Raw genomic sequence first — 27,778 nt, 5'->3', positions numbered from 1 at the left:
TCGCAATTAGTCTTTAAGGTGCCACAACATTTTTCGTCTTATTTTTAATTTTTTTTTCTTTTGGTTTTGAAAAAAAAGTACAGTCGTTTCCAAACTCTGAGTGCTACACCACTACCGTAATAACCAACACACCTATTCTCCACAAATATTTACCTCAGGAACTGCCGGTCTCTCTTATAGCCGAAGAGCCCTCCCCTCCGGTCCCTCCCGCGGCCGCCTTGGCCAATCCCAAGGCTGCTATTTCCTTTCCTCCAATCCCATTGGACCCATTCTTAAAAGGAATACCCTCCAGCGACAGCTGCCCATGCGCCGTCCCGAGTCACCACCACCACCGCCGCCGCCTCTGGGCTCCCCTAACCAATTTGCCAGAGCTGCGCCTGCGCAACGGGCCAACGCACGAGAGGAAAAAAAGGGGAACGGTCGGAGACCTCGGCTACTACGTAGTCTCTCTCGGCGGGCGGGCGTGACGTCAGGGCGCGTGCTGGTGACGCTTCGAAGTCGCCCCGGCCTGTTAAAAAATGGCCCCTTTAGAAGGAGGTGTGGGGTGGGTGTGAGGTACTGTGTTGTTTGCAATTGCGTTTCTTTTGCCCGGTTTCCTCCTCCTTCTTCTCCTCGCGCTCCGTAACGGCCTTTCGAGCGGCTTCCACGGTGCCGTTGAAAACGTTAAAAGGAAAGCTAGAAAGATCTAATTCGGAGAAGGGGGATTAAACGAGGAAAGGGGAGCTGAAGCGGTCTTTATTAGACGGAGGGCGGCGAGAGGAGCAGCTGTGGGAAAATAAAAATCAATTAAGTAAAGGTAGGAAGTTGCTGGGAGGCTATTCTGAGGCTATCACCGTCCCCAGGCCAGTGGCCGATCAGTGCCGGGGAAGGAAGGAGCCCTGTGGGACTCACGGACTCGTGGAAAAAGGAGAACGGGAGGGAGAGGAATGTAGTAAATAAAGTCACGAAAATACGGGTGGTGGTAAGTGCTGTTTGTTCTTTTAAGAGTCACTTAAATTTTCTACAGGCTGACGTGGCTGCAGGGCAAGGGAAGGATAAGGCGAAACCGTCGTGTCACCTTAAAGCGTAAGGTGCTTTATTAAAAATATTAAAGGCTGTATTTTGTTAGGTGATGTTACTGTGTAGGCATCCTTCAGTCTCGAGAGATTATGGTAACGTGCTCTGAATAGAGGTCTTGGAACAACGTCTAGTGTGGCTGAGAAGGCCAATTCGAGAGTGACGGTCTCGTCCACAAATCCAATCTGTCCCCTGTCCAGCTCCCTGATTTTGCTGCTTTCAGGATTTCCTCTTTGCCTCGGCCTTGTGGACAAGGGTCTCTTCAAATTGGGAGAGGCTGTGATGCACCGCCTGCCTCCAGGCCGAACGCTTAGAAAATGAAGGTTTCCCCATCTGTTGAGGTCCATTCCTAAGGCCCTCAGATCCCACTTGCTATGTTAAGGTGATGTTAAGTTGCTTTTGATTTGTGGCATCCAAAAGTTCCTACTAATTACAACCCTACTTAGGTCTTGCAGACTCAGTGGTGTGGTTTCCTTTATTGAGTCAGTTCATCTCATGTTAGACTTTCTTCTTTTATTTCTGTCTTCCACTTCCCTTAGCATTATCATATTGTGCTGTGTCCACATTATGATAACTCCATTGTAGTCCTTTTGCCTTCTAGCAAGAATTTGCGCTGCATTTGATCAAACCAAGCCACTTATTTGTCTTTCTGGTGATATGTGTAAAGCATTTTTCCCACACCATGTTTAAAATGAGTAGACTTCTCCCCCCATTACCTTTCTTCATTGTAGAACTTTCACATCTGTCTATACTGAAGAATGCTGTGGAATTTACTATCTCAGCCTTTGACCCATCCTCACTCTTAAGGACTTTTTCTAGTTCCTTCATTGCTGCTCCTCCAAAATTCAGTTTTGCCATTTCTTAGCTGCATTTGGACTGGTGATTGAAAGGAAGTATGGGGCGGGGATTAAATATTTTAATTTCTTTATTGTCAACAGGACCATGGCTTTTTTCTTTTTCATTGAACTGTGGAAAATACCCTGAATAGCTGACAAGAGCACCACCTACAACCAAACGTGGACATTTAGCACTGGCCAACCAAGATTACAACCTGATGAGAACATCTTCCTCTGCCCATTAGGTAATACTGTTACTCTGGCTGCTCATCTAGTGGATAAAATAGATTTCATCCCACATCTTCTGATATGGGGTTTCTTCTATTTTTGTGTGCCCCATCCCCAGCCAAGAAATCATTGTGTTTAAATATAGGATATTATGCAGGGAAGGAAAGTTTGTTGAGTGTGTGGCAATTCTGTTTAGCAGGATAGGGGGAAACATTTCAGTCAACACCAGAGGTGAAATCTGAAACTGCATCTATGACTTGAGTTTGCAGTCCCCATTTTGAAACACAATTTTGACAAACGAAGCTAGCCTGTACATCTGGACATGATTTTTGGAACTGCACCATCCACAGCACTGTGGTGCCAGCCTGATGAAGACTTGCACAGGTCAAAAACTAGTATGTGTTTGTGATTTTTTCATGGCCTAATAAAGATATAAAGATATATCACTTGCCCTTGCCTTTGGATTGTATACACACAGGTTTAAAGTAAGATCCAAATGGAAAACATATTCCTGGTAGTGGGAGGAGACAGGAGGGGGCAATGAGGGAGATTTTTGTTTCCTCTTCTCTTAAAGGTCTGGTCAAGAGCCAATTGAGGAAAAACAAACAAAAATCCCCCTCATTTCCCTCTCCTGACTTGTCTCGCTTCCGTGAAGAATTGTCCCAATTGACTTTTTTTAAAGTGATGCAGCACATATGCACTGCCCTAATACATTTAATTTTTCCCCACTTCTTTGGCCTCTCCACAGATCTGTGGAAGTGTTTAATTTACCAATATCCTTAAGCTCTCTTCTTTAACTAGTTTACAATATTGGTAAACTGATAGTGGGCCAAATAGAATCTCTTGAGTTCCCTATGCCAGTTGGAGTTCCCTCCTAGCAACCCTGTTTAGTCCAAGCCAGCCCACCTCAAAATGAGTGTGTGGATAAGACTTTAGTATATTAGTGCATATATTTTGAAAACAGAATAACAACAAAAACAAAATCTTGTGGCACCTTTAATACTATCAGAATTATTTCATTGTGAGATTTGGGGGGGTTATAATCTACTTTTTAAAATACAACATGAGTCTCAGACTGAATACAGAAGTAAATTTGTCAGTCTTAGAAGTGTTACAAACTTGGCTTCTGTTCATTATATTCTTTTATATTCTTAGACCATGCAGTGTTGTTTCACACTTTACTGAATATCTTTAATTCTTAACTGTTACTTCTTCAGATCATTTTTTTCCTAATCTAAAGTGAAAAAGACTTCCTGGCTTTCATTCATTCATTCATTCAATCAATCAATCAATCAATCAATCAATCAATCAATCAATCAATCATATTTATTTATTTATTTATTTATTTATTTATTTATATCCCGCCTATCTAGTCAATAGACCACTCTAGGCGGCTTGTATACAAACTATTGAAATAGGACAGCCCAGACTCACAGACTTGCAATCTAAAATATTACAGCACAAAAGGGAAAAGTTTGAAGGATGGAAGGGGAAGAAAGCAAATGGTCTTTCACAAAGGCTGGCGAAGTAGCCTTGCTTCAAATCTCATCTCCTCTGCTATTGGAATAGCTGCCTATAGCCATAGTGAAAGAAATAGATTTTTGTGGCAAGGGTGGCCATTCCCACGATCCTTCACTATTGGCTATTTTGGCTGGGAGTGTTGATAGCTCCAGTCTAATAATATGCAGAGAGCCATAGTTCCCTACGCCTGTTTTTAGTTCATCAGTAAGAAGCTGTTCTCAATCCCGCCTCTTTGATGAATGTATATTTATTCTAAATTTGCTTGGAAATGTATTCTTGAATTTGTATTTTTTAAGGAGTATAACACATTTAAGATAAATAAATAAATAAAATATTATTACTCAGCCAGAGAGTATAATAGTGAGACACTTCATGCACATCAGGAAATGGAGTAGTTATGGCTCCCTTTGAAGTCCACACATGCTAAGACATCTGTATTTACCTGAGAGAAAATATGGAACAGCTTTTGCACCTCATACATTTTGATGATTAGTCCAGAGTAGTTTTCATTTAAATTCTGCTCAGGTCATAAAAAAATATTTGTTGATGGTTTGTGAATCTCCCAGTTATTTCTCAACACTAAATTGCTTGTGCTAAATAATATTCAGTAATGTATTCTCAAAGGCTTTCACGGACGGGATCTGATGGTTGTTGTGGATTTTTTGGGCTGTTTGGCCTTGTTCTAAAGGTTGTTCTTTCTGAAGATGCCGGCCACAGAGACTGGCAAAACGTTAGGGAGAACAACCTTCAGTGCATGGCCAAAGAGCCCAAAAAACCCACAACAACAATATTTAATAATGCTCATACAATGAGACAATTAATCTATGTTACCCTTTAAATTGTTGTGCCCAAGAGATTGCATTAGATACAGACAAAAATAAATTAAAATTTGTGCAAACAGCTGCTTCTGATGTTTGGGATCTTCAAGAATGGCACACAACATATCATATGAGACTGCAGGTGGTGTGAAATCAGGAAAAATAGGACTTTTCATATGTGTAAATGGAAGGGGACTTGTAGATGCATTTGCTGTCATTAAGCAGTAGAGTTGGTTGTGTGATAAGCAAATGAAACTGGTATAAAGATGGGAAGCTTCTGCAAGACATCAGCAAGGAGTTCTGGCATTTGGAGTTCTGTTCCCTTCCTGAAAATTCAGGACTAACATTTGTGGAAAGTGATTCAGATATGATGGTAGAAGCAAGAGAAATGGGTAAAATCCTTGGGTGATATGTTTCAACATACACGGCTAGATCTGTTTTCTGCTGATATTTTGGCGAATTAGTCATGTGCTTGTTTCGTATTTTACTTATTCCAGAAATAATCACGTAACACCTATAAGACGATAAGAAGTTGTTGTTTTTTCATAAGCTTTTCTGTGTCTGAGGACACTTCTTCGGATGAATGGAAGATTCGTGTCTCTGGTCAAAATATAACACTAAGCTTTCATAGTCTACTGGTTGATCGTAGTTGCACTTACTTACAGCATATTTGATTATTAAGTGATAACACAGTGCATTAAACTGCCACAGTGCAGTCGTACTTAGCATTTCTTCACTCTTGCAAGTACTAAACCTGCCCCTCTCTAGTGGACCCGAGAATTACAGGTCTCATGGCTACTTCTCTATCTTTATTATTCCATCAGAAAACAATTTTCTTGTCCCACTTGGAGTGACAGAATGTTGATAGTCCAACTTCTGTATTATAGGTGAAAAATATTGTATTATAGAAAATAAGGTAACCATGTAGCTGTTTCACCACTTACCAAAGTCTCATAAGCTGAACCCATATGCCAGTTTGATCTTGTAAGTCTTTTCTCAGTAGAATGACAAGGATTAGTGTTTGAGTGTGAGAGTTATCTTTATTTTATACATAGAATACGAAGCCTGATTTGGAGGGGTCCTGCTGTATCAAAAGCATTTATAAGAACATTATTCGGAGGGTACCGTAGTTCATCAGAAGTACATATACTTGATTTTTGTAGACCTTTTGCCACCATTGCAAATTGGAAGTGGGACTAGCTGTGCATAATCCCCCTCCAACAAAATTTAGATCAATTTTGTTATAACACTATATCTTATATTGCTAATAGTATGTTTTCAGTATGGTGTACTTATCTTTCTTCATCATTTTTTCTCCTTTCTAGACAAATGTTACGAATAACTATCAGAGCTTTATTTGAAAGCCCATGGAGACTGGCAAATTCATATGTAGAGAATTCATTATTTCAAAAGCAAGCTAAAAGCTGGCAGAAGAATTTTAGCACAACCTGCACAAGATGTTCAAAATCTCGACAACTGGGGCGTAAACGGATCATTTCAGAAAAGAAGCTGGTAAAGATTTATTTTAATTTCAAATACAAGAATTCTGGGTTGAAATCACAGTGTTTTTCCAGGTAATAACAAGTTGCTGGTTGCATCCTGCTGCCTTTCTAATTAGTCTCAGCTAGCCACTGCAGCCTCTGCAATGGCTCAAAAATTCATAGGATTTTGACCATTGTGTTTAAAATTGTGATTATTGTTCAGACATACAGGAATCATATGTGAATTATTTATTAAAATTTTAACTTTCAGAATGCGTTAATGAGCTATGTTATGCTGGGAGGTGGTGGCTTGCATCCAGTTAGCTGATGGCTGAACATGAAATAGAATCTCTCTCTTAACATACCAAGTGCAGTGCGTGTTCAGTAGAACATTAAAAGAGGCCTATCCCAGTTCTCACAGTGGCCAGCTAGTTGCCTATGAGGGCCCATAAACAGAACATGAACACAGTATGTTGTAGTAAATGAAAACTTATGGGTCAAGGTTTCTTTTAAAAAGGTTTTATGAAACTTTTGTTTAGACAGGTTGGGACAGAGCCTTAATTAAGGAGGTGTTTATCATCTCCCTCAATCATGGCATCAGTACCACTTTGCAGACTTGATGAGCAAGAAGGGCAAAGATTGAGTGAGCAAATGGTAGTCCTCACTATTTCACTCAATCTCTCTACATCCTTGAGATCCTCAGGCTGAAAATCCACAGGATTTCAAAGCACACAGCAAGCCCTCACAGTGAGCATCTGAGTGCTTTCACACTTCTTCTCTAGTAGCCATGTGAAGCCTTTGGAAAAGCGTCACCATTCTGCTATATACGTAGATGCAATTGTAGCATTTGTAGTGCATTGGAATATTTTTTTGGTCATCAAGTTAAAAATAAAATAAGCCCACCATTGTTGGTTTATGTGCCAAAATTCGGTCTCTTGATTTTTTTTCAGATACTTTAATTAGTGGTTGGTTTGTTAGAGTCCTTGGTATGTAACTAATCGTTGTATATCTTTTCTAATCTTGTTTAAACTGATACTTCTGTGTTGTGTGTGAGTGTGTCCTATAGACAGTAATGTTTAAAACATTGGTTCCTGTCGTACCCCAAGCTTATTACATCTCCTACCTCTTCAACTTGTCACTTGAACTATTAGGCCACAACTCATCAGCATAACCACTATTTTAACATTATTTTCTTTCACAATCTTCACCCGTCACTGCCACCAACCTTGAGTTGCTCCTGCGTGTTGGTTACTACCACTCTTACTCTGACATCTCCCACTGTACCATGTAGTCAATCCTTAGGTAATCAACACTCTTCATCATTGGCTTGAACTAAATTATGTCACTTTTATTGCAGAAACACTTCCAGCAAATGTGGTTTTATTCCTAACCCTAATCTAATTCTTATTCATCATCCCACTCTTTTCAGTTCAGTCTTTCTCTCATCTGCCTCCCTCCCTTCCTCCCTCCCTCTTACCCAGCCAATTCCCTGTTTTTCTCACTACCATTTCATGCTAGACATTCATCCCTATCCATCACATACATTTGTTTTTACTTTACTTAAAAATTATAAGAGATATAATGCCAAAAACTTTGGGAAGTTCTGTTTCAGAGTGGAATTAGCCATGCCAATTGCATGTGATGAAAAAGAAATTCTAAATTTGCATGTCCAGTTCATATTTAGAATGCAGAAGTTATATGGTGGAAAGCCATCTGGTGAATTAAACTTTCTGAATAAAGAAACCTTTGGTCGTATTCTCACCCATCCAGAACTCTCAGCTACACTTATCTCGTACTGATTGGCTGACTAGAGGTGATTTGTGAGGCAGAAAAGCAGTCTCTATTTCAGTATTTGCTGAAAGGTAGAAGACATTGTCTCATACAAGAAAATATGGTTGCATTAATCTTGCCCACAACAGGTGTCCTTTGTTGAACTTTCTGGGGTATGTCCTGGAAAGCATGTTGTTGGCATTAGAATACCTTTCGGCAATAGTAAACACAGGGAATCAAGTACCGAATTTCATACACTCCTTGTCAGTAACTTAGGCCGCACTTGCAGTTTTATCCACTTGGTGATGCTGTGTAAATTTGGAAAAGGCTATATTTCTTAAATGCTGTCACAGTTGAATGCCCAGCTGGTCATCTATATTTTGTTCATCCCCCAAGTCTTTGGTTCTTTTCATTGTCCAAAATGTACACTTTCCTCAGCATTTCTTTTAACTGGTAATGTGAAAAGCTATACACATCCAGCTGCTTGCACTTTTAAAAAGCCAGGCTTTCTTGTTATTGTAAGATTAGGCTATTACCATAAATTGTGTATTGATTTAAATATGTTAATTTTTTTAACAGCACAGAGAATGTAGTAATTATTTTTATATACTATTGTTGGCAGAAGATCTGAAATTGAAGCAAAAACAAATTTAAGTATAAATCATAACTGCCCACCAGTAAGAATGTCATTGGAGTTACTTATGAACTTACTTTCTGTCTTTCAAGAGAGAAAGATATTAGATATTTTCCTAAATGTTGACTGCTCTTTTCAGATGAAGCCAATAATCATTTTGAGACCACTGAAAGGATTGCTCAGTGAGTTAGCAGGGCTCAGTAAAGCGACAGAATAGATGTTTGATTTCTAGGGGAAGAACTAGCCTGTATAGCCTTGGGCAAACTGCAGAATCACAGGTGTCACCAAAAAGTAGGCAATGGGAAACCACTTCTGAGTACCCTATGCCTAGAAAACTCTGAAAAGAGTCAGCGTAAGTCAAGAATTGATGTGCAAACACATGAAACAAAATTGACAACTTTCTTTTTTACTTGGTCTTGCTCTCATAGTTCTTATACTACACATACATTTTCAAACTTCCATCTTTGCTGCATGGCTGTCGTGAGTTCCAGTCAAATGCAGAGAATTCAAGAGCTTATATCAAATGCATTCTGAGGTCATGCACACTGTTCACCTGCCCAAGCTTTTTAGGGTGGGCTGTTGCCCTGAAAGAATTCAGAGTGGCACCTCCCACTCCCTTGCGGTGGAGATAAGTGGAGGATGTTGCACAAGTCTCCTTGAAAGGCAGGTTGTCTAGTGGTGGACAAGTGGCCTCTTAAGAGTGATCAACTCCACTGCCACCACCTCTTGAACAAGCTGGAGAGACAGTTCTTGTTGAACAAGTGCTGGCTGCAGAGTCTAATGCTGGTTGGATTCCTTTAATCAGTAGATTTCCACTTGATTCTCCATCACTTGGTGGTTGTAAATGAACATTTGCTGAAGCAAAATAAAATAATTATTTGGATCTCCTGTCTGCTGGCATGTTTATTTAGAATATCTGGCTTGGTAATGGCTGTGTAGACTGTTAACAACCCTGCAAAATTTCAGACGAAAGTGGTTCGCAGCCTTATCTGGAGATGACAGATTAAACATGATGCTTAGGAATGAGTTGAAGCATTTACCCACATATGAGGAACTTTGGGATGTTAGAAAAAATTTAGAAGATTAGGGGGATAACATTTTGTTATTTCACAGTAATAAACAAGTATTGATTTCCCACACTTTTATCCCCACCCCCTTTATCCAAGCCAAGCCCAAGCTATACCATTAATTACACTTTGAAAATGGATTGCAAAACTATCCCTGGATGCAACAGTACATTGTTAGACCACCTTACCCAGTGGTATTATATGGGAATGGGGATGAGTATTTCCTTGTACCCAGAACACTGGAATGTAGAAGCAGAATTCTAAATGAATTTAAATTTATAGAATTATTGAATTCTAATTTTTTAAAATTATTTTTTGGTATTTTTCTACTTTTCTATCTGTTGCAACCAGAGTCATCTATTACAATATATTCAATTCATTTCATCTTGTCTTATACTGTCTAACATAATATTAATCTAATCTATTCTACTTAAATCGGTGTAGATTTCATCCAGATATAAAGAGGTTCCCATTTATTATTATCCAGTCTATCATTTAGTGTATCTGTCAAAATATCCATTTCTGCTCGTTCCAAAATCTTCTGAATAAATTCCTTCTTTGTTGGCACCTTTGTAGTCTTCCACTTACTGACATACACAGTTCTAGCTGGAATTCAGGTGTAAAGTCAGATAAGTCTTTTTTTTTCCCCCAAGTGTAGCTAGTAATATATTCAATAAGAAGATTTCTGGTGTTAAACCAATTTTAACTCCTAAAATTTTCTCTATCATTTCATGAATCATTTTCCAAAAGTCCTTGGCCCTACTGTACATCCACCACATATGAAAGAAGCTCCCAACTTTCTCTTCACATTTCCAACACTTATTAGATACATTTTTATACATTGTTGTTAACTTCTCTAGTGTTATGTACCATCTGTAAAACATTTTCTATATATTTTCTTTTAGATTTATAGATTTAGTCCTTTTAGTATTGTGTTCCCAATTTTGTGACCAGGAACTTAGTTCAATATTATGACCTACATTTTGAGACCCTTTTTCCATACAATCCTTCACAATTTCATCTTCCATTTTTTGCTCCATCAAAGTATTATATAAACCTTTAATCAATTCTTCCTCTGAGTCCAGCAACCCCTTATCCAAAGGTATCTTGTCTTTCTGAAACCTTGTAGCTTTATCTTTTACATTTCTTGATTTAAACAAGTTTATTGACCACCAATCGAAGATAATACCTTGTTGTGCCAATGCATCTTTGTTCTTTAAATTAAAATCACCATCTAATATCTCAATGTATCTCCTGTTTGTCCCTTGAATTGTTCTTGCCGGTTCAGAGAACACTTCTACCCATAATGGTGTCTTTCTATAATGTTGTGCCTTAACTGTCTTCCAAACCCATAACAGAGCTCTCCTGATCAAATGTACAGTGGGGTCTTGACTTAAGAACGGTTCGAGTTAAGAACATTTTGACTTAAGAACCGCTCTCATAGGAAAATATTGACTTGACTTAAGTACTTAGATTTGAGTTAAGAACTGAAAAAACCCACGTGGAAGGCAGGGAAAGTGCAAAATGTGAACTTTCAGTTAACTGTTGGCCAGTGAAAAGGGTGCCTGTCTGCTTCCTCACTCCTCCCAGCGTTTAGAGAGTGGATTGGGAGTCTTCAGACTGCCTGGTACTGCCTGGACTGTATTTTCCCTGCCTTCCCTGAACCTTTCTTGACCTAAGAAAAAAAAGAAACAAAATATCCCCCTCTAGTGGTCGAAGGCAGAATAGCAGCTTCCCATTAGTTTCTATGGACGGAAAAGAGCAGATACGGATCAAATGGTTTTCAATGCATTCCTATGGGAAATGCAGATTTGACTTGAGAACTTTTTGACTTGAGAACTGCCTTCCAATACGGATTAAGTTCTCAAGTCAAGACCCCACTGTAAATTAAATATTCTGCATTGCTTATCATCTTAGTACCATAGGTAGGCATGCCAGGCTGGCTGAATTACAGTAGTACCTCAACTTGAGAACGTCTCTAGATAAGAACGATTCGAGTCAAGAATGGCTCCATTCGCAAAAAGTTGCTTCGACTTGAGAACAGAGTGTCGACTTATTTATTTTATTTATTTATTTATTCCATTTATACCCCGCCTATCTGGTCATTGCGACCACTCTAGGCAGCTTTTTTGTTAAGAACAAAAAAAGTTCTTAAGTTGAGGTACCACTGTATTGAATTCTAAATGAATTCAATTCTCCAGGGCCAGACAAATTACATCCAAGGATATTAAAGCAACTGTCAGAAGTAATTTCAGAACCATTGGCAATAATATTGCAAAACTGTCCCTGGAGTGCTATTCCTGTCCTCTGAAGATGAGGAAAGAGACTGGCGAAACATTAGGAAGAACAACCTTCAGAACAAGGCCAAAGAGCCTGAAAAAACCCACAACAACTACAGTATTTGAGAATTCTTGGAGAATAGGAGAAGTCCCCACAGACTGGAAGATGGCAAATGTTGTCCCTATCTTCAAAAATGAAAAAAAAAAAAAGACCCAAATAATTATCGCCCAGTCAGCCTGACATGAATTCCCGGAAACATTCTAGAGCAGATCATTAAACAGACAGATTGTTATTACAGTGGTGCCTTAACTTACAAATGTCCCGACTTACAACCATTTTGAGTTATGACCAGCTCCGGCTGCAAAATTTTGCTTCTACTTGTGACCGGCGCTTCGAGTTACGACTGGAAAAAAGGTGGGGCAAAAGGTGGGGAATTCAAATGTACTAACCGTTGGTCGGCAAAGAAGCTGCTTCTTTGTAGCACTTTCGCTCCAACGGTTAGAGAGTGTGTGTTGGAGGAAGCTTCAGACTGCCTGGTGCTGCTTTCTTCTTCTGAGTGAGTACATACAGGGTTTTGCAGTGTGGGTTTGGGCTAGGGGGTGTTATGTTTCTGTGCTGTGATTTTTCTGTGTGTGTTTTGGTGTACAGTATTTGTTTTTTCAGCCCCAGCACATTCGAATGGGGCTTGCTGTGTTGTTTATTTTCGGTTACTTTTTTTTCAACCACAGCACGTTTTGATGGGGCTTGCTGTGTTGTTTATGTTTGGTTGTTGTTGTTTTTTGGCCCCATCATGTTCTGATGGGGCTTGCTGTGTTGTTTATTTTTGGTTTGGATTTTGTTTTTTCAGCCCCAGAACATTCCGCCGAGGCTTGCTGTGTTGTTTACTTTTGGTAATTTTTTTCCAGCCCCAGTGCGTTCCGATGGGGCTTGCATTGTTGTTGTTTTGGTGTTTTTCACCCCCGGCTCTGACACGTTCCAATGGGGCTTGCATTGTTTTTTGGGTTGTTTTTTTTTCAGCCCCAATGCTTCCAGTGGGGCTTGCAGTGGTTCCCCCCCCCAGCTGGAACGAATTAATTGCATTCCTATGTGTTCCAATGGGAAATGATGCTTCGACTTACGACCATATTGAGTTATGTCCATCATTCCGGAACGGATTAAGTTTGTAAGTCGAGGCACCACTGTACATAGAAAGCAATGCTGTCATCACTAAAAGTCAACACGGGTGTCTCTTTATTGGTTGATTGCTCAAAACCATAGGTCATTGCAATATATCAATGACAGCATCAAACATATGTTGCACTATCATATCAAAATTACACTTAGAAAGATTTAGGAATTTGCCCACAAGCAGCATACAAAGTTGAGCCAGAGGAGGGCTGTCACACAAAGTTCTAAGTATGCCTGCAAGGTATTTGCTCCTGGAGTGATCATATAAAACAGTGGTCCTCAACTTTTTTCAGTCCACGGACCGGCTGGGGAAGGTGGGGCACCCCCCACCCTTGTGCACATGTGCAAACGGTGGCACGGCGCTTGTCTGTGTGTGCTTGTGCACATGCGCAAATGGCAGCGAAGTGCTCGTATGGACATGCTGGAGCACACGCGCAGGCATAAATGGGCTGTGCAGGGGTGAGTGCATGTGGGGGTTGGGGCTGGAGGTCTGTCTCGGCAGCCTGGTCCAGCTCAGACCACGGACCGGGGGTTGGGGACCTCTGATATAAAGGACATCTTAACAAATAATGAGAAACATCTTCATTATGCAAAGTCTTTAATCAAAAGGAACATTTTCATATATTCCTACTAATATAGCTGTTGGCATACACTGAAAGTGCAGAACTGTAAACGCTTTCCTTATAGGGGCTGAGGTTAAATTAATAAAGTAGTCCTCCAAACAGAATGATGTTTTATACAAAGGGAACCAACAGGAATAGGAGATTTCTGAGATGGCACGGAGATCTGCCTCTTAGAGTAAAGACATATTTTTCTTTAACCAGATGCTTAGCTCTATTTGAAACAAAGGTAGGAAGGGAGGCTGTGTCAATCCCATAGTTCTGCAAAATGGGTCTAACTAAATTCACCCAGAATTTTCGAGATGAATTCTGAAGCTGTTCTGTGTAACACTTCCTAGGAAGGCGAGAATCATTCATACTGGCCAATTTCAGCCAATACATCGCCAGCGCAATATGAAAATGTCTTTCAATTGGAATCAGTTTTACTTTGACCCTTAGATATGCAGAGGGTGTATTGTGAGGGACAGTTAGAAGAGATCAAGTAAAAGAATTTTGGATCACTTCTCAAAAACAAGTCATGCCAGACTAATCTGATCTCTCTCTTTTTTAATAGAGTTACAGGCTTGTTAGATGAAGGGAACGCTGTGGATGTAGCATATCTTGATTTCAGTAAAGCCTTTGGCAAAGTTCCCCATGATATTCTTGCAAGGAAGCTAGTAAAATGTGGGCTAGACAGTGCTACTGTTTGGTGGATTTGTAATTGGTTGACTCACCGAACCCAAAGGGTGCTCACCAATGGCTTTTCTTCATCCTGGAGAGAGGTAACTAGTGGGGTGCCTCAGGGTTCTGTTCTGGGCCCTGTGCTATTCAACCTCTTTATCAATGACTTGGATGAAGGGATAGATAAGATGCTGATTAAATTCACAGATGATACCAAATTGGGAGGGGTTGCTAATTCCCCAGAGGACAGGATTAAAATTCAAAATGACCTTAACAGATTAGAGTCCTGGGCCAAAACTAACAAAATGAATTTCAACAGGGAGAAATGTAAGGTCCTACACCTGGGCATAAAAAATGACCTGCACAGATATAGGATGGAAGACACCTGGCTAGACAACAGTACCTGTGGAAGGGATCTAGGAGTCTTGGTAGACCACAAACTGAGTCAGCAGTGTGGTGCGGCTGCCAAGAAAGCCAATGCAATTCTTGGTTGCATCAATAGGAGTATAGTGTCTAGATCAAGGGAAGTGATAGTACCACTCTAATATCTGGAGTATTGTGTCCAGTTCTGGGCATCTCAGTTCAAGAAGGATGTTGAAAACGTGGAACATGTCCAGAGAAGGGTGACCAAAACGGTCAAAGGTTAAGCCGTGTCCCGTGAGGAGCAGCTTGGGGAGCTGGGAATGTCTAGCCTTACAAAAAGAAGGTTAAGAGGGGACATGATAGCCACGTTTAAATATTTGAAGGGATGTCATGTTGAAGAAGGGACAGGTTTGTTTTCCAGGGCTCCAGACACTAGGACAAGGAACAATGGTTTCAAACTATAGTACAGGAAAAGAGATTCCACCTGAATCTCAGGAGGAACTTCCTAACAGCCAGAGCTGGTCAGCAGTGGAATAGGCTGCCTCGGAGTGTGGTGGAGTCTCCTTCTTTGGAGGTTTTTAAGCAGAGGGTGGATGGCCATCTATCGGGAGTGCTTTGATGGTGTTCCTGCATGGCAGGGGGTTGGACTTGATGGCCCCTGTGGTCTCTTCCAACTCTCTGATTCTATGAACTAATTTCAAGATCTTGGCAAGGGGCCCAAAATAAGAACTAAGCCTCTATAGCACACCTTTCTTTGTGTGTAGCTGTGATGTTGATGTGTACATTTCCCACACAAAATTACATATAGGTTAGTACCCAAGCTGAAATATGCATGTTTATTATTAGATGGAAAATAATTTACAGTATGTTTAGAATTGATGATTTCTGAAAATGTGTTGCTTTTCTTTTCTAAATAGTCATTCTCCCCATTTCAGGCAAAATGCTCCATAGATTATCGAAAGGTATGTGTGGTAGCAGGCAAAGGAGGCGATGGCATATCCTGTTTTCATAGTGAGCCTAGAAAAGTATTTGGAGGCCCTGACGGTGGAGATGGAGGAAATGGTGGACATATTATTTTGAAAGGTAAAAAGAAAATATGTCTCATGTATGTTCTGTTTTTAAAATACAATTTATTTATTTGTGAAATTATCTGAACTCATTGCTTAACCTTTCTTTATGTGTTTAATGCTGAGGAAAAGAACTGATAAGTTTATGTGCCAGCTTGACTTCTTAAAAGTATCTGCTCCCATGTCTCCTTCTTATTCCCTCCCTAGTGTTAACAATATGTCCTTGCACCCCAGCTCAAAAAAGGAGTGTTTAGATACTTGTGGAATCTGTCTGTCTGTCTGTCTGTCTGTCTGTCTGTCTGTATGTATGTATGTATGTATGTATGCATGCATGTATGTATGTATGTATGTATGTCTTCTTAATAAACAGTCTTTATCTCTATAGAGCTGCTCACATGTTAGGTCACTGTATAGTGACACTTAGGAGTTCTCTCTGCTCAGCCGTGGAAATTCACTGAGGGTGTGGAACTGGTAAAACCACTCCTTAAATATCTCACTTACCTTGAAAGCCCTGTTAGGGTTGCTATAAGTCAGTTTTCAAATTTCTGAATCTAAGATAAACTGCAAGTGCGATCCATTTTTAGGATGCATCATTATGCAGAATATAGAATCGATCTAGACAACAGCTAGAATCAAATTGACATAAATTGTTTGCACTTGCTGCTGCCTTAGAGATACTAGGAGATGGTTATATAAGATATCATCTATCTCTTGCCTTGCTTATTTTCATGGAAGTCAGTAATACCTTTCTTCATGAAGGCAAAAGCTAGCATCATTACTTCTTTTATTATACTTCTAGAATGCACTTCCGAATGCTAAAGGTGAGAGTGGCCTAAAATAACATGGACGAACTTAGCCTCTATAGCACACCTTTCTTTGTGTGTAGCTGTAAGACTAAGTAGGATTAAGTATACTCATTGATATTTAATACTGAAATTACTAGGAGGGGGAAATGCCTTTAAGCTGCATATTGGTTGAACATGTGAGGCAGGAATTCTCTGAAGAAAGAGCTCCTAGAGTCATAATTGTTTGGAATAAACATAGGCAAATTAAGCCTATGTTGTTGAAAAACAGCCCTGACAATTGATTTGTGTTTGGATGAGAAGTAGTTAATTAATGGGAAAAGGAGTAAGTTTCTGGGATTTTCCCTTGTGTGGTGTCACTTTGTGAATGGTAGTGAACACAAGAGGATGTCCTGTAGACCAGTGGTCCCCAACCTTGGGCCTCCAGATGTTCTTGGATTTCAACACCCAGAAATCCTGGCCAGCAGAGGTGGTGGTGAAGGCTTCTGGGAGATGTAGTCCAAGAACATCTGGAGGCTCAGGGTTGGGTGCCACTGCGTAGACCAACTTGACTGCTGCCATTTGTGTTGTCAACATTCATGCTGCCCTTTGCTATGTTAAACCTTTTTCTTGCAGGCAACATGGGCCCAATATTGGGCCAATTTCCTGGTGTTTTGAATCATGGATACATGAAACACAATCCTGAAAGTCAGAATCTAGCTGCACTGTGCACGGGAAGAAGTTATCTGTTATTTTTCACTTCTGTCCTGAGTGACTAAGTACTAGGGTTTGTCAATGCTTGCCTCCTTAGAAGAACTTTTTACAGAAATTCATATCCTATATCTAGTTGATCTAAAATGATTGATTAAAGTTCAAAAGCCCAGACAACTATGAATAAACATTAATATATATAGTGTGGAAATTTTTCCAAAGAAGAATGTAGCATCAGAATATTTTTTACTTCCATATCTGTGAGTAAGGCAAAGACTGCTCTTTTCAGACATACTTTTTCTTCAGTAATTGGCTACTTGATTGTTGTTGTTGTTTAGTTGTTAAGTCGTGCGTGGCTCTTCATGACCCCATGGACGAGAGCACGCCAGGCCCTCCTGTCTTCCACTGCCTCCCAGAATTGGTTCAAATTCATGTTGGTCGCTTCGCTGACACTGTCCGACCATCTCGTCCTCTGTCATCCCCTTCTCCTCTTGCCCTCACACTTTCCCAACATCAGGGTCTTCTCCAGGGAATCTTCTCTTCTCATGAGATGGACAAAGCATTGGAGCCTCAGCTTCAGGATCTGCCCTTCCAGTGAGCACTCAGGGTTGATTTCCTTCAGAACGGATTGGTTTGTTCTCCTTGCAGTCCAGGGGACTGTCAAGAGGCTCCTCCAGCACCACAATTCAAAAGCATCAATTCCTTGGTGGTCAGCCTTCTTTATGGTCCAGCTCTCACTTCCATACATCGCTACTGGAAAAACCATTGTTTTGACTATTCGGACTTTTGTTGGCAAGGTGATGTCTCTGCTTTTTAAGATGCTGTCGAGGTTTGTCATCACTTTCCTCCCAAGAAGCAGGCATCTTTTAATTTTGTGGCTGCTCTCACCATCTGCAGTGATCGTGGAGCCCAAGAAAGTAAAATCTGTCACTGCCTCCATATCTTCCCCTTCTATTTGCCAAGTGGTGATGGGACCAGTGGCCATGATCCTATTTTTTTTAATGTTGAGCTTCAGATCATTTTTTGCGCTCTCCTCTTTCACCCTCATTGAGAGGCTCTTTAATTCGTCCTCACTTTGCCATCAGAGTGGTATCATCTGCATATCGGAGGCTGTTGATATTTCTTCCGGCAGTCTTAATTCCAGCTTGGGATTCATCCAGTGCAGCCTTTCACAAAATGTTTTCTGCATATAAGTTAAATAAGCAGGGGGACAATATACAGCCTTGTTGTACTCCTTTCTCAATTTTGAACCAATCAGTTGTTCCTTATCCAGTTCTGTTGCTTCCTGTCCCACATACAGTGGTGCCCCGCATAGCGACGATAATCTGTGCAGCCAAAATCGTCGCTATACGGATTTGTCGCTATGCGAAATAAAAAAGCCCATAGGAATGCATTAAAACCTGTTTAATGCGTTTCTATGGGCAAAAAACTCACCTTTATGTGAAAATCCTCCATACGGCCACCATTTTCGCTGCCTGGTAAGCGAGGAATCCAGGCGAAAACACAGTGGGCAGTCATATTTTTCATTACCCGGCAGCCATTTTGGAACCGCTGATCAGCTGTTGGGAAATCTTCATTATGCGAAAATCGGTAAGCGAAACAGCTTACCGATCATCGCAAACCGTTTTTTTCCCATTAGAAACATTGCAATGCGATTGCAAAAATGATCGCAAAAAATCCGTCGCTATGCGGATTCGTCGTTAAACGGCATGCCCGTTAAGCGAGGCACCACTGTATAGATTTCTCAGGAGATAGTTAAGGTGATCAGGCACTCCCATTTCTTTAAGGACTTGCCATAGTTTGCTGTGATCCACACAGTCAAAGGCTTTTGCATAGTCAATGAAGCAGAGGTAGATGTTTTTCTGGAACTCTCTGGTTTTTTCCATAATCTATTGTATGTTAGCAGTTTGGTCTCTAGTTCCTCTGCCCCTTCGAAATCCAGCTTGTACTTCTGGGAGTCCTCGGTCCACATACTGCTGAAGCCTGCCTTGGAGGATTTTGAACATGAGTCTTCAGTTTCATCCTCTTCAGCATCAGTGGTTGGTGCATAAGCTTGGATTACTGTGATATTGAAAGGTCTGTCTTGGATTCGTATTGAAATCATCCTGTCGTTTTTGAGACTGTATCTCAGCACAGCTTTTCCCACTCTTTTGTTGACTGTGAGGGCTACTCCATTTCTTCTATGGGATTCTTGTCCACAATAGTAGATATGATAATCGTCTGAATTGAATTCGTCCATTCACGTCCATTTTAGTTCACTGACACCCAGGATATCGATGTTTATTCTTGCCATCTCCTGTTTGATCACATCCAACTTACCAGAGTTCATATATCTTACATTTCCAGTTCCTATGCAGTATTTTTCTTTGCAGCATCAGACTTTACTTTCACTTCCAGGCACATCCACAGCTGAGCGTCCTTTCGGCTTTGATCCAACCACTTCATTATCTCTGGAGCTAATTCCTCCATTCTTCCTCACTAGCATGTTGGACACCTTCCGACCTGAGGGGCTCATCTTCCAGTGTCATATGTTTTAGCCTTTTGTTTCTGTTCATGGAATTTTCTTGGCAAAGATACTGGAGTGGCTTGCCAGTTCCTGCTCCAGGTGGACCGGGTTTAGTCAGAACTCTCCACTATGACCTGTCCGTCTTGGGTGTCCCTGCACGGCATAGCCCATAGCTTCTCTGAACTACTCAAGCCCCTTCGCCACGACAAGGTAGTGATCCATGAATGGGGGCTACTTGATAGGGAGTTGTTAAAGATGGGGCAGCCGTTTTTATTTTTATTATTTTAATATGGTTTGATAATACTAAGTTACCCTGAGCCCTCTTAAAGAGAGAGGCAGGTTATAAATATAAATAAGAGGGTAATAGGGACAATTGACTAAGAGAATATTTAATAACTGAAACAAGACAGAATAAGGGAACAGACTGAAGTATAATGACTGAAGTCATTATTTTGCAATTTCTGCTTGTCTTGAGATTATCATAGAATAGTGAATTTAGAAGTGGTCTGTAAGGCTATCAAGTCCAATCTCCTGCTCGATGCAGGAATACAAATAAAAGGATATCTGCCAGGTGGTTGTCTGTTTCTCTTGAATGCCTCCAGGGTTGGAGCATGCACCACCTCTCGAGATAATTGGCTCCACTGTCTTATTGCTCTAACAGTTAGGAAGTTTTTTCTGATAGTCAGTCAAAATCTGGCTTCCTGTAACTTGAGCCCATTGTTGTGTGTCCTGCACTCTGGGATGATTGAAAACAGATCCTGCCCTTCCTCTGTCTGACAGCCTTTCAAGTATTATATAAGTAGTTTGATTGTCGCAGACATTGTTCTCAAATACATTGAAGTATTCTTAGTAACTTAATAACATTTAGTCACGTGAACAATAGCAGGACTAGCTATCTTCCAATGTTCTCTTGTTGTACTAGCTACTAAGTAGACATAACAAATGCTGGCATTTATTGTGTGTCCACATCTGGAATTCACTCATTTTGTTCACATTGATTCTTATTTTACAGTGGATCAGCATGTGAAGTCCTTAGCTTCAGTTCTCCCGTATTATAAAAGTGGCGACGGAAAAAGAGGAGGGAGCAAAAACTGTTATGGATCCAATGGTAGAACCATCTATGTTACGGTTTGTTCTTAGGTTCCTTATTTGTTAATTTTTTTAAGTGCATACAGGTGTGAGTGACTCCATGTATGAGAGCACATCTCAAGCCTCTGTTTGCATCTGAAATCTAGGCTTCTGTTTTACCCAGGCACGAGCACATTACAAAGCATTAACACGCTTGTTCTTGTTTTGTTTCAAATTCTCTTTGCTTTCAAGGTTCCCATTGGTACTGTGGTTACAGAGGATGGTGAAGTTGTGGCTGAGCTCTACCAGCATGGTGAAGAGTATGTTGCAGCATATGGCGGAGCTGGTGGAAAAGGCAATCGTTTCTTTCTATCCAATGAAAATCGAGCACCAACATTAGCTACTGAGGGAGAGCCAGGACAAAGAAAAATTCTCCATTTGGAGCTCAAGACTATGGCCCATGCAGGGATGGTATGGTTTTTTTTTTTTTTTTTGCTAAGAATTGGTGAAGGAAAAAAACTGAGTTTTAAATTAGGAAAAACCTACATAATCTGGGGCATGGAAGGGATGTTTGTGTGAAAGAAAATATTTATAATTTGAAATGGTGGCTGAAATCCTGTTGCTTTGTGTGGTAAGTTGCAACTAGAGTAGGCCCATTGAATCTGGGCATTTGATGAGTCACCTCTAAATTCTATTGATTCAGATGTCCTACTCTTACTGCAACCTACTATGCTAAATAGCAAGATTTCAACCATTATGTACTTGTTGTTGTTATTAAGCAAGTATGCTGCCTATATATTGCCCCATGGTACTTAAAGCACTCTTTGCATGGTTTACAGTTCAATTATGCAGGGTACACATTGCCCCCCCCCGGCAAGCTGTATGCTCAGTTTACCAATCTTGGAAGGCTGAGTCAACCTCAGGGATTAAACCCAGGTTGTGAGCAGAGTTTTGGCTGCAGTATTGCAGTTTAACCACTGCGATGAGGCAGTTTGTTTAGCTTCTTGAGTCTTACTTGAACATATGGGGTGCAGGGGTATGATCGTGATAGCAATAGCTTGGAAATTTAGATTTGCTTTGCCTAACACTGCAGTCCTTGAATATAGCATAGTAACATAAGGCACCACTTCTCTACATATTATTAGACATATGCAGATTTGTAGCTTTTAATTACAGCTCCCAGAATTCTTCAGCAGGATAGTCTAAAAGTTGTGAAAGTTATAGTCCAGACATACAAACTTGCACACCTCTACGTGAACCCACTGTAAAATACAGAATTAAATATGGATATAAAAACATGTGCTTCTTCACAAACCCCATCTATGTAAAATTGTCTGTTAAAGTGTCATGTTAAGGCTTATTGAGAACCGCTAAATAGTTTTGACAGATACATCTTCTTTGCTAGATAATCTAATTTGGCCTCTTTATTCCAGGTAGGGTTCCCTAACGCTGGGAAGTCGTCACTGTTGCGAGCTATCTCTAATGCAAAACCAGCTGTGGCTTCCTATCCATTCACAACTTTAATTCCTCATATTGGCATTGTTCACTATGAAGACTACGAGCAAGTGGCAGGTGCAGTGTTACCGGCATTAATTACATTAATGACATTAATCCTGCTGCCAAATAGTTTTGATTCATCTATATAGTATGGTCTCTTGAAAGAGTAAAACAAAAACAAAAATACCTTGGTAACCTGAGTACTGTTTCTAAACAATTAAAAGCTGTGCTGTCTTTCTTGTCACCTTGTAGCAGCTGGATATTCCTGGACTTAACAAAACATAAAACATAAAAAGAGAATATCCTTTTGCTTGAACTCAGACTGAAGTAAAACACTTTCTATGGTAGATTAAAATATTTTGGCGAGTGCTTTGCTATGAGCCGGCTGCAAAACACCAGGGGCACATCATCCTGGAGCCAGTCCAGCCCAAGGAAGGCATCTTTCATAGCAACTGTTGTCTAAATTACCTCCCAGGAGAATTTCAGTTTGAACAGGTTCTTGCTGGCCATTGCATAGTCAATACCAAGCTGCTTCATGGTTTATTCTAGTTTATGTACTTTGTATGGTGATTTATGGTATAGTGATGGTATGTATTTGACTTACTATTATATTATGGTCCTAATAAGAACACAAAAAGTTATGATAGATTAGACCGAAATCATATCTAGGCCAGCGTTCTGTTCACATAGTGGCCACCTAGGGAAGGCCATTGTCAAGATGTGAATGCAACTATGCCTTCCATCTGACGTATAGATTCACATTGCCTCTAATACCGAACGTCATACATTCTGTCTAGTAGGCACTGTCGTCTCAAACCATCAGAAATTTATTTGAGCTTCTACAGAGCAGTCCAAATTGGCAACCGTCACTACATCCTATGGCAGTGAATTCTGCTGTTTAAGTATGTTCAGTGATGATGATATTTTGATCTGTTGTACAATGTCTAAAGGAGTAGTTTTATAAAGTATTTAATACATACAGGCCAGAATGCCACTGATGTTCATGTAAGGTTTGCATAATTTGCCATGCCTAATTGTGGCTGATTGATGAGATGCCAGAGAGCACCAAAGTCTCCTTCATTCATGGAACTGCTCAGTGAATTCACACAGAAGGACACATCTGTAATACTGTCGTAGAAAATATTTCTTGTTAGTTTATAAACACTATATTCAGAGTTTTAGCAATGAATGGAAAAGGAATTGTATTGCTCTCTTTCATAGCTGACAAGCTTAGGCTAGTCGCCCAACTCTGCCCCTACCAAGATGAGGACTCCCTCAGGACTTTGGTGCAGGCCCTGGTCATCTCTTAGGATTGACTACTGCAATGCACTCTACGTGGGGCTCCCCTTGAACCTGGTCTGGAAACTTCAACGGGTCTAGAATGCAGCAGCCAGACTGGTGGTTGGTGCAAGTAAATTTGACCACATCACTCCGGTTCTGACCCGCCTCCACTGGTTGCCCGTGGCGTCCTGCATCAGGTTCAAGGTTTTGACACTCACATACAAAGCTCTCCACAGTCTGGGTCCATGTTACTTGTAGGAGCGTCTTTCCTTAATGTCATTTTCCAGACACGTAAGATCATCATGATGTTTTATTATATTTTATGATTTTTTGATATTTGTAAGCCACTCTGAGTAGATGCTGTCTGGGGGGTGGGTGGGTAAAAATCAAATAAATAAATAAATCCCAGTTGACCGTGAGAGAGGGCCATAAATCCTCTACAGGAGGTAGGGCCTTCTTCCAACTTTATGGAACCAGCTTCCAGAGGAGCTCTGCCAGCCCCCTCCCTGTGGACTTTTAGGAAGCAATTAAAAACATTGCTTTTCAGGGAAGTTTTCCACACCGGCCCCAGCTGACCACCCCCTGCCTTTCCCCTCCACTTCTTCCTTCCCCTCTTTTCCTCCATCTGTTCTGGGGATTAGTCAGTGCCCCTGGGTTTTTTTTTATTAGCTTGCATATGCGCTGTATCCATGGATCTTACAATGCAACTTACCTAGCCAAAATATGTTTAGGATATAGTGAAAACTATAGTACCTTTTTATTAAAACTCTTGAGTGAGTCATCCAATTGCGGGCACTGCAACTTTTAAACATATGATCTGGTAACATCCAGTCATATGTTTTGTAGGGGAAGGGGGGTTATTGATTAATTTCATATTGGATCTTTCTCTGATTTTTGCTGATGCCTATGGATTTTTCTTTCCTGTTCTCAGTTTATGTATATCATCAGGCCCATTTGCCAACATAGGCTTTTAAATTATTTGCCTGTTTCCTTGAAGTTAATCACTGGTCCTTGAAAATGAATGCACTGTCTCCTTTGCTGTTACCTTTGATATGTGCCATTCAGTTTCTTCTGACTTAGGTGACCCTATGAATTAGTGACTTCCAAAAAATTCTATTTATCAGTCACCCTATTCAGCTCTTGTAAATTCAAGGTGGTGGCTTCCTTTATTGGAAGCCACCAATCCATATCTTATTTGGTCTTCCTCTTCTCCTGTTGTCTTCAGTCCCCCCCCCCCCCCCCAGCATTATTGTTTTTTTCCAATGAGTCTTACTTGCTCATAAAGTCCTCAAAGTATGATAATCTAAGTTTTGCTTCCAAAGGCAGTTCAGGCTTAATTTACAACTCACTTTACTTGCCTTTTTGGCAGTTCATAGTATCTGTATGGACTGGTGGCGCTGTGGGCTAAACCGCAGAAGCCTGTGCTGCAAGGTCAAAAGACCAAGCAGTCGTAAGATCGAATCCACGTGACGGAGTGAGCGCCCGTCGCTTGTCCCAGCTCCCGCCAACCTAGCAGTTCGAAAGCATGCAAATGCGAGTAGATTAATATGGACCACCTCGTGTCTAAGTCGCACTGGCCATGTGACCACGGAAGATTGTCTTCGGACAAAACGCTGGCTCTATGGCTTGGAAACAGGGATGAGCACCGCCCCCTAGAGTTGAACACGACTGGACAAAAATTGTCAAGGGGAACCTTAGTATCTGTAAAGATCTCCTCTTACTGTGGCTAAAAGACTCATATTGATCTGGCAAGATACATTCTGGATTGAGGGCTTTACAGCTTATACCACTGTATGGCATTTGGAAGACAATTTTGTATACATAAAAAACATTTTATTTTTTTATTAACCTCCCCCCCCGAAGAAAACCTCCCAAAAAAGCTGAAGATACGCAGTAAATATAGAAATATAATGATAATAATAAAAACCTATACATAATTTCAATAAAAGGCTTCAAAATATTTATTTAGATATTTTGAAGCCTTTAATCAAAGTTTTATCATGGCCTCTCCCAATTTCAAGAGACCCTTGTCCAGCAGGCCGAGGCAAAGAGGCAGTCCCGAAAGCAGCAAAATCAGGGAGCTGGACAGGGGACAGACTGTATTTGTCTTCAGTGTGGACGGGACTGTCACTCTCAAATAGGCTTTCTCAGCCACACTAGATGCTGTTCCAAGACCTCTGTTCAGCGCACATTACCATAGTCTCTCAAGACTGAAGGATGCCTAAAATTTCTATATTAGTTGCATATCTTCAGCTCTTTTGGGAGGTTTTCTTTTGTGGGTGTTAGTAAAAAATAAAATGTTTTAAGAAGAGTGAGTATAAAAGATAAGTAAAGGCAGTATTTGTTGACCTCTGCATGTAGGATTTCTCCCTGTTCCTGTTTGCTGACTGCTTTTTCTACTAGAAAGGTGCTGCTTATGGAGTATGCTTGCTTTTGAGATAGTCAAAGTTATATGGCTTTGCTAAAAAAAAACAACAAATCCTTACTGGTTGTGGTTTTGTATTTTTGCCTTCTTTTGTAGTTGCGGATATCCCTGGAATAATAAAAGGAGCCCATCGAAACAGAGGGCTTGGTTTTGGCTTCCTAAGGCACATAGAACACTGCAGCTTTCTTCTATATGTCTTGGATCTTTCAGTGTTGGAGCCATGGACTCAGTTGCAGAACTTGAAATATGAACTGGAACAGTACGAAGAAGGTCTGTCAAAGAGACCTCATGCCATCATTGGAAATAAGTTTGATCTACCACAATCTAAGAGCAATTTACCTCTCCTTAGGGAACAGGTGGAAGAGAGAGTCATCCCATTGTCTGCTCTGACTGGAGAAAACCTGGAGGAATTGTTACTGCATCTGAAAGAATTGTATGATGATTATGTAAAAACAGAAGCACAGAATCATAAGCCTATGAAGTGGTAGTAGCTGGAAACAGAGCTCCTTTTTAGCCAAATTACAATAAAGAGTGGTTGTGGGAGGAAATAGGCGTTTTCTGAATGTATGATTGTCTTGAACTGTTGATCATAAGATTTTCAAATAAATGAATAAATACATTTCTTCCTCCCCAAACTGAAAAACCACATACCAGTGACTCTTTCCTCCTTTCTAACTGGTCAGTAAACACAGAAGGATACTAAGGTAGCTCTTAAATTGATTTCTTTGGATGTAGTGGAGGCCAAAGATGTGGAACCTTAGAGCAGGGCAGTTTCTTCCTCCTAATGCATTTTGTTAATTTGTCCAGACCAGAATTTGGGGGGGGGGGGAAGGTTTGGTTTGGGATTTTTTGGGCCTGGTTGAAAGTCCTCTTATACTTGTTGGGGGAATTCTGGGAGTTGTAATAAATAATAATTGTTTATCCATAATTTGCAAATTTCTTCATTACGAATATCAGAAATTTCTTACACTGTCATTACTATTGGAACAACATACTGTCTAGGAATAAACTACTAATTTTTTTCACCTCCTTTTGACATAATGAAAACCCCACAACGTTTTGAAGCTGTGGTCTAGACTATTCTTGGGAGCCCCATGCGATACTAGAAGCTTGCTTTATTGTTATGGCTTTAATGAGAAAAAAAAGAATGCTGGTTGCTATACTGTTAGTAGGGCAGGAATGTGTGTTGTTTGCTAAAGGAGGCTGTAAGACAAGTGATAAATTAACCAAAACACATGACCCAGTATGCAGTAGAGAATTAAGTTATTTCAGTAGGCTTAATCACGCTTAATTCTGTATTGGATTGTGGCCACTCTCCAGCGCAAGGTCTTAAAGTACAAAGGCAGCCAGTTTTTTGTTAAAGGATTGAAGGGAGGGGGAGAGGACATGGAAAGTCACAGATTTGTTTTAACGTATCTTTCAGAAAAGCTGTAATCCTTTCAGCTGTGGTCCTTGGTTACCCAGTGGAAGAATACAAAATGTGGTGCTGGCAAGGAAGGAATAAAAATATGTATTTTTCTAGCCACTGAAGTGCTTTTTCAGCAACTGCTCTTTTATTTAGCAAACAAAATCATCTTTTGTTTGCTCAACTGCATTTCTTAATGTGGGGAGGGGTGAGAGACTGATGAATCTTTGTTAATGTTCATAGCTAATATTGGCCAGCACAGTTGCCAAAGAATCCATCAGATTGCACAAAGACAAGAAGTGTCATTTCCTTGCCTCCTGTGTCAGGTGTTTGCACAACGCTTGCATTTTCTGTTGTCAGGAACTTCCTGTCAGCCAGTTTCTGATTTCTAGCTGTGTTGAAAAGTGATTGGTAGAGATAAACTATCCGAATGTCAACTCAAACTATGGTACCTTTGCTTCCTGCAAGAGATGAAGAGAATGTGACCTATCTGAGGGGACACACACACACACAAATGCCCATGAGCTGTTAATTC

At 40.5% G+C, this 27,778-nt stretch overlaps 1 protein-coding gene across 10 annotated transcripts; it reads left to right on the top strand.

The window, feature by feature from the left end:
• Positions 1–359: 359 nt before the first annotated feature.
• MTG2 (mitochondrial ribosome associated GTPase 2) lies at positions 360–26,766 on the top strand. Of its 10 annotated transcripts, none has more exons than XM_078392118.1 (9): positions 360–555; positions 1,995–2,137; positions 4,957–5,050; positions 5,786–5,971; positions 15,437–15,584; positions 20,580–20,695; positions 20,888–21,106; positions 22,069–22,207; positions 25,935–26,766. In XM_078392118.1, exons 3-9 carry the CDS (start codon positions 5,039–5,041, stop codon positions 26,324–26,326), a joined length of 1,212 nt encoding a protein of 403 aa, XP_078248244.1. In that variant the 5' UTR covers positions 360–555; positions 1,995–2,137; positions 4,957–5,038; the 3' UTR covers positions 26,327–26,766. The 10 variants fall into 10 exon arrangements, with proteins under 10 accessions (XP_078248244.1, XP_078248247.1, XP_072852877.2 ...); XM_078392116.1 differs by having other exon boundaries at positions 453–961; XM_078392117.1 differs by having other exon boundaries at positions 494–796.
• The last annotated feature ends 1,012 nt before the right edge of the window (positions 26,767–27,778 follow it).

This window comes from Pogona vitticeps, chromosome 4 (genome assembly GCF_051106095.1).
Source record: "Pogona vitticeps strain Pit_001003342236 chromosome 4, PviZW2.1, whole genome shotgun sequence".
Lineage (NCBI taxonomy): Eukaryota > Metazoa > Chordata > Lepidosauria > Squamata > Agamidae > Pogona > Pogona vitticeps.
Note: the sequence above shows the minus strand (reverse complement) of the source record. Positions and strands in the feature narration are given on the sequence as shown.

Coding starts and splice junctions, on each gene's coding strand:
- MTG2 (XM_078392118.1), top strand. Junction 15,585..20,579: donor TGGACATATTATTTTGAAAG/GTAAAAAGAAAA, acceptor CTTATTTTACAG/TGGATCAGCATGTGAAGTCC. Junction 21,107..22,068: donor CTATGGCCCATGCAGGGATG/GTATGGTTTTTT, acceptor TCTTTATTCCAG/GTAGGGTTCCCTAACGCTGG.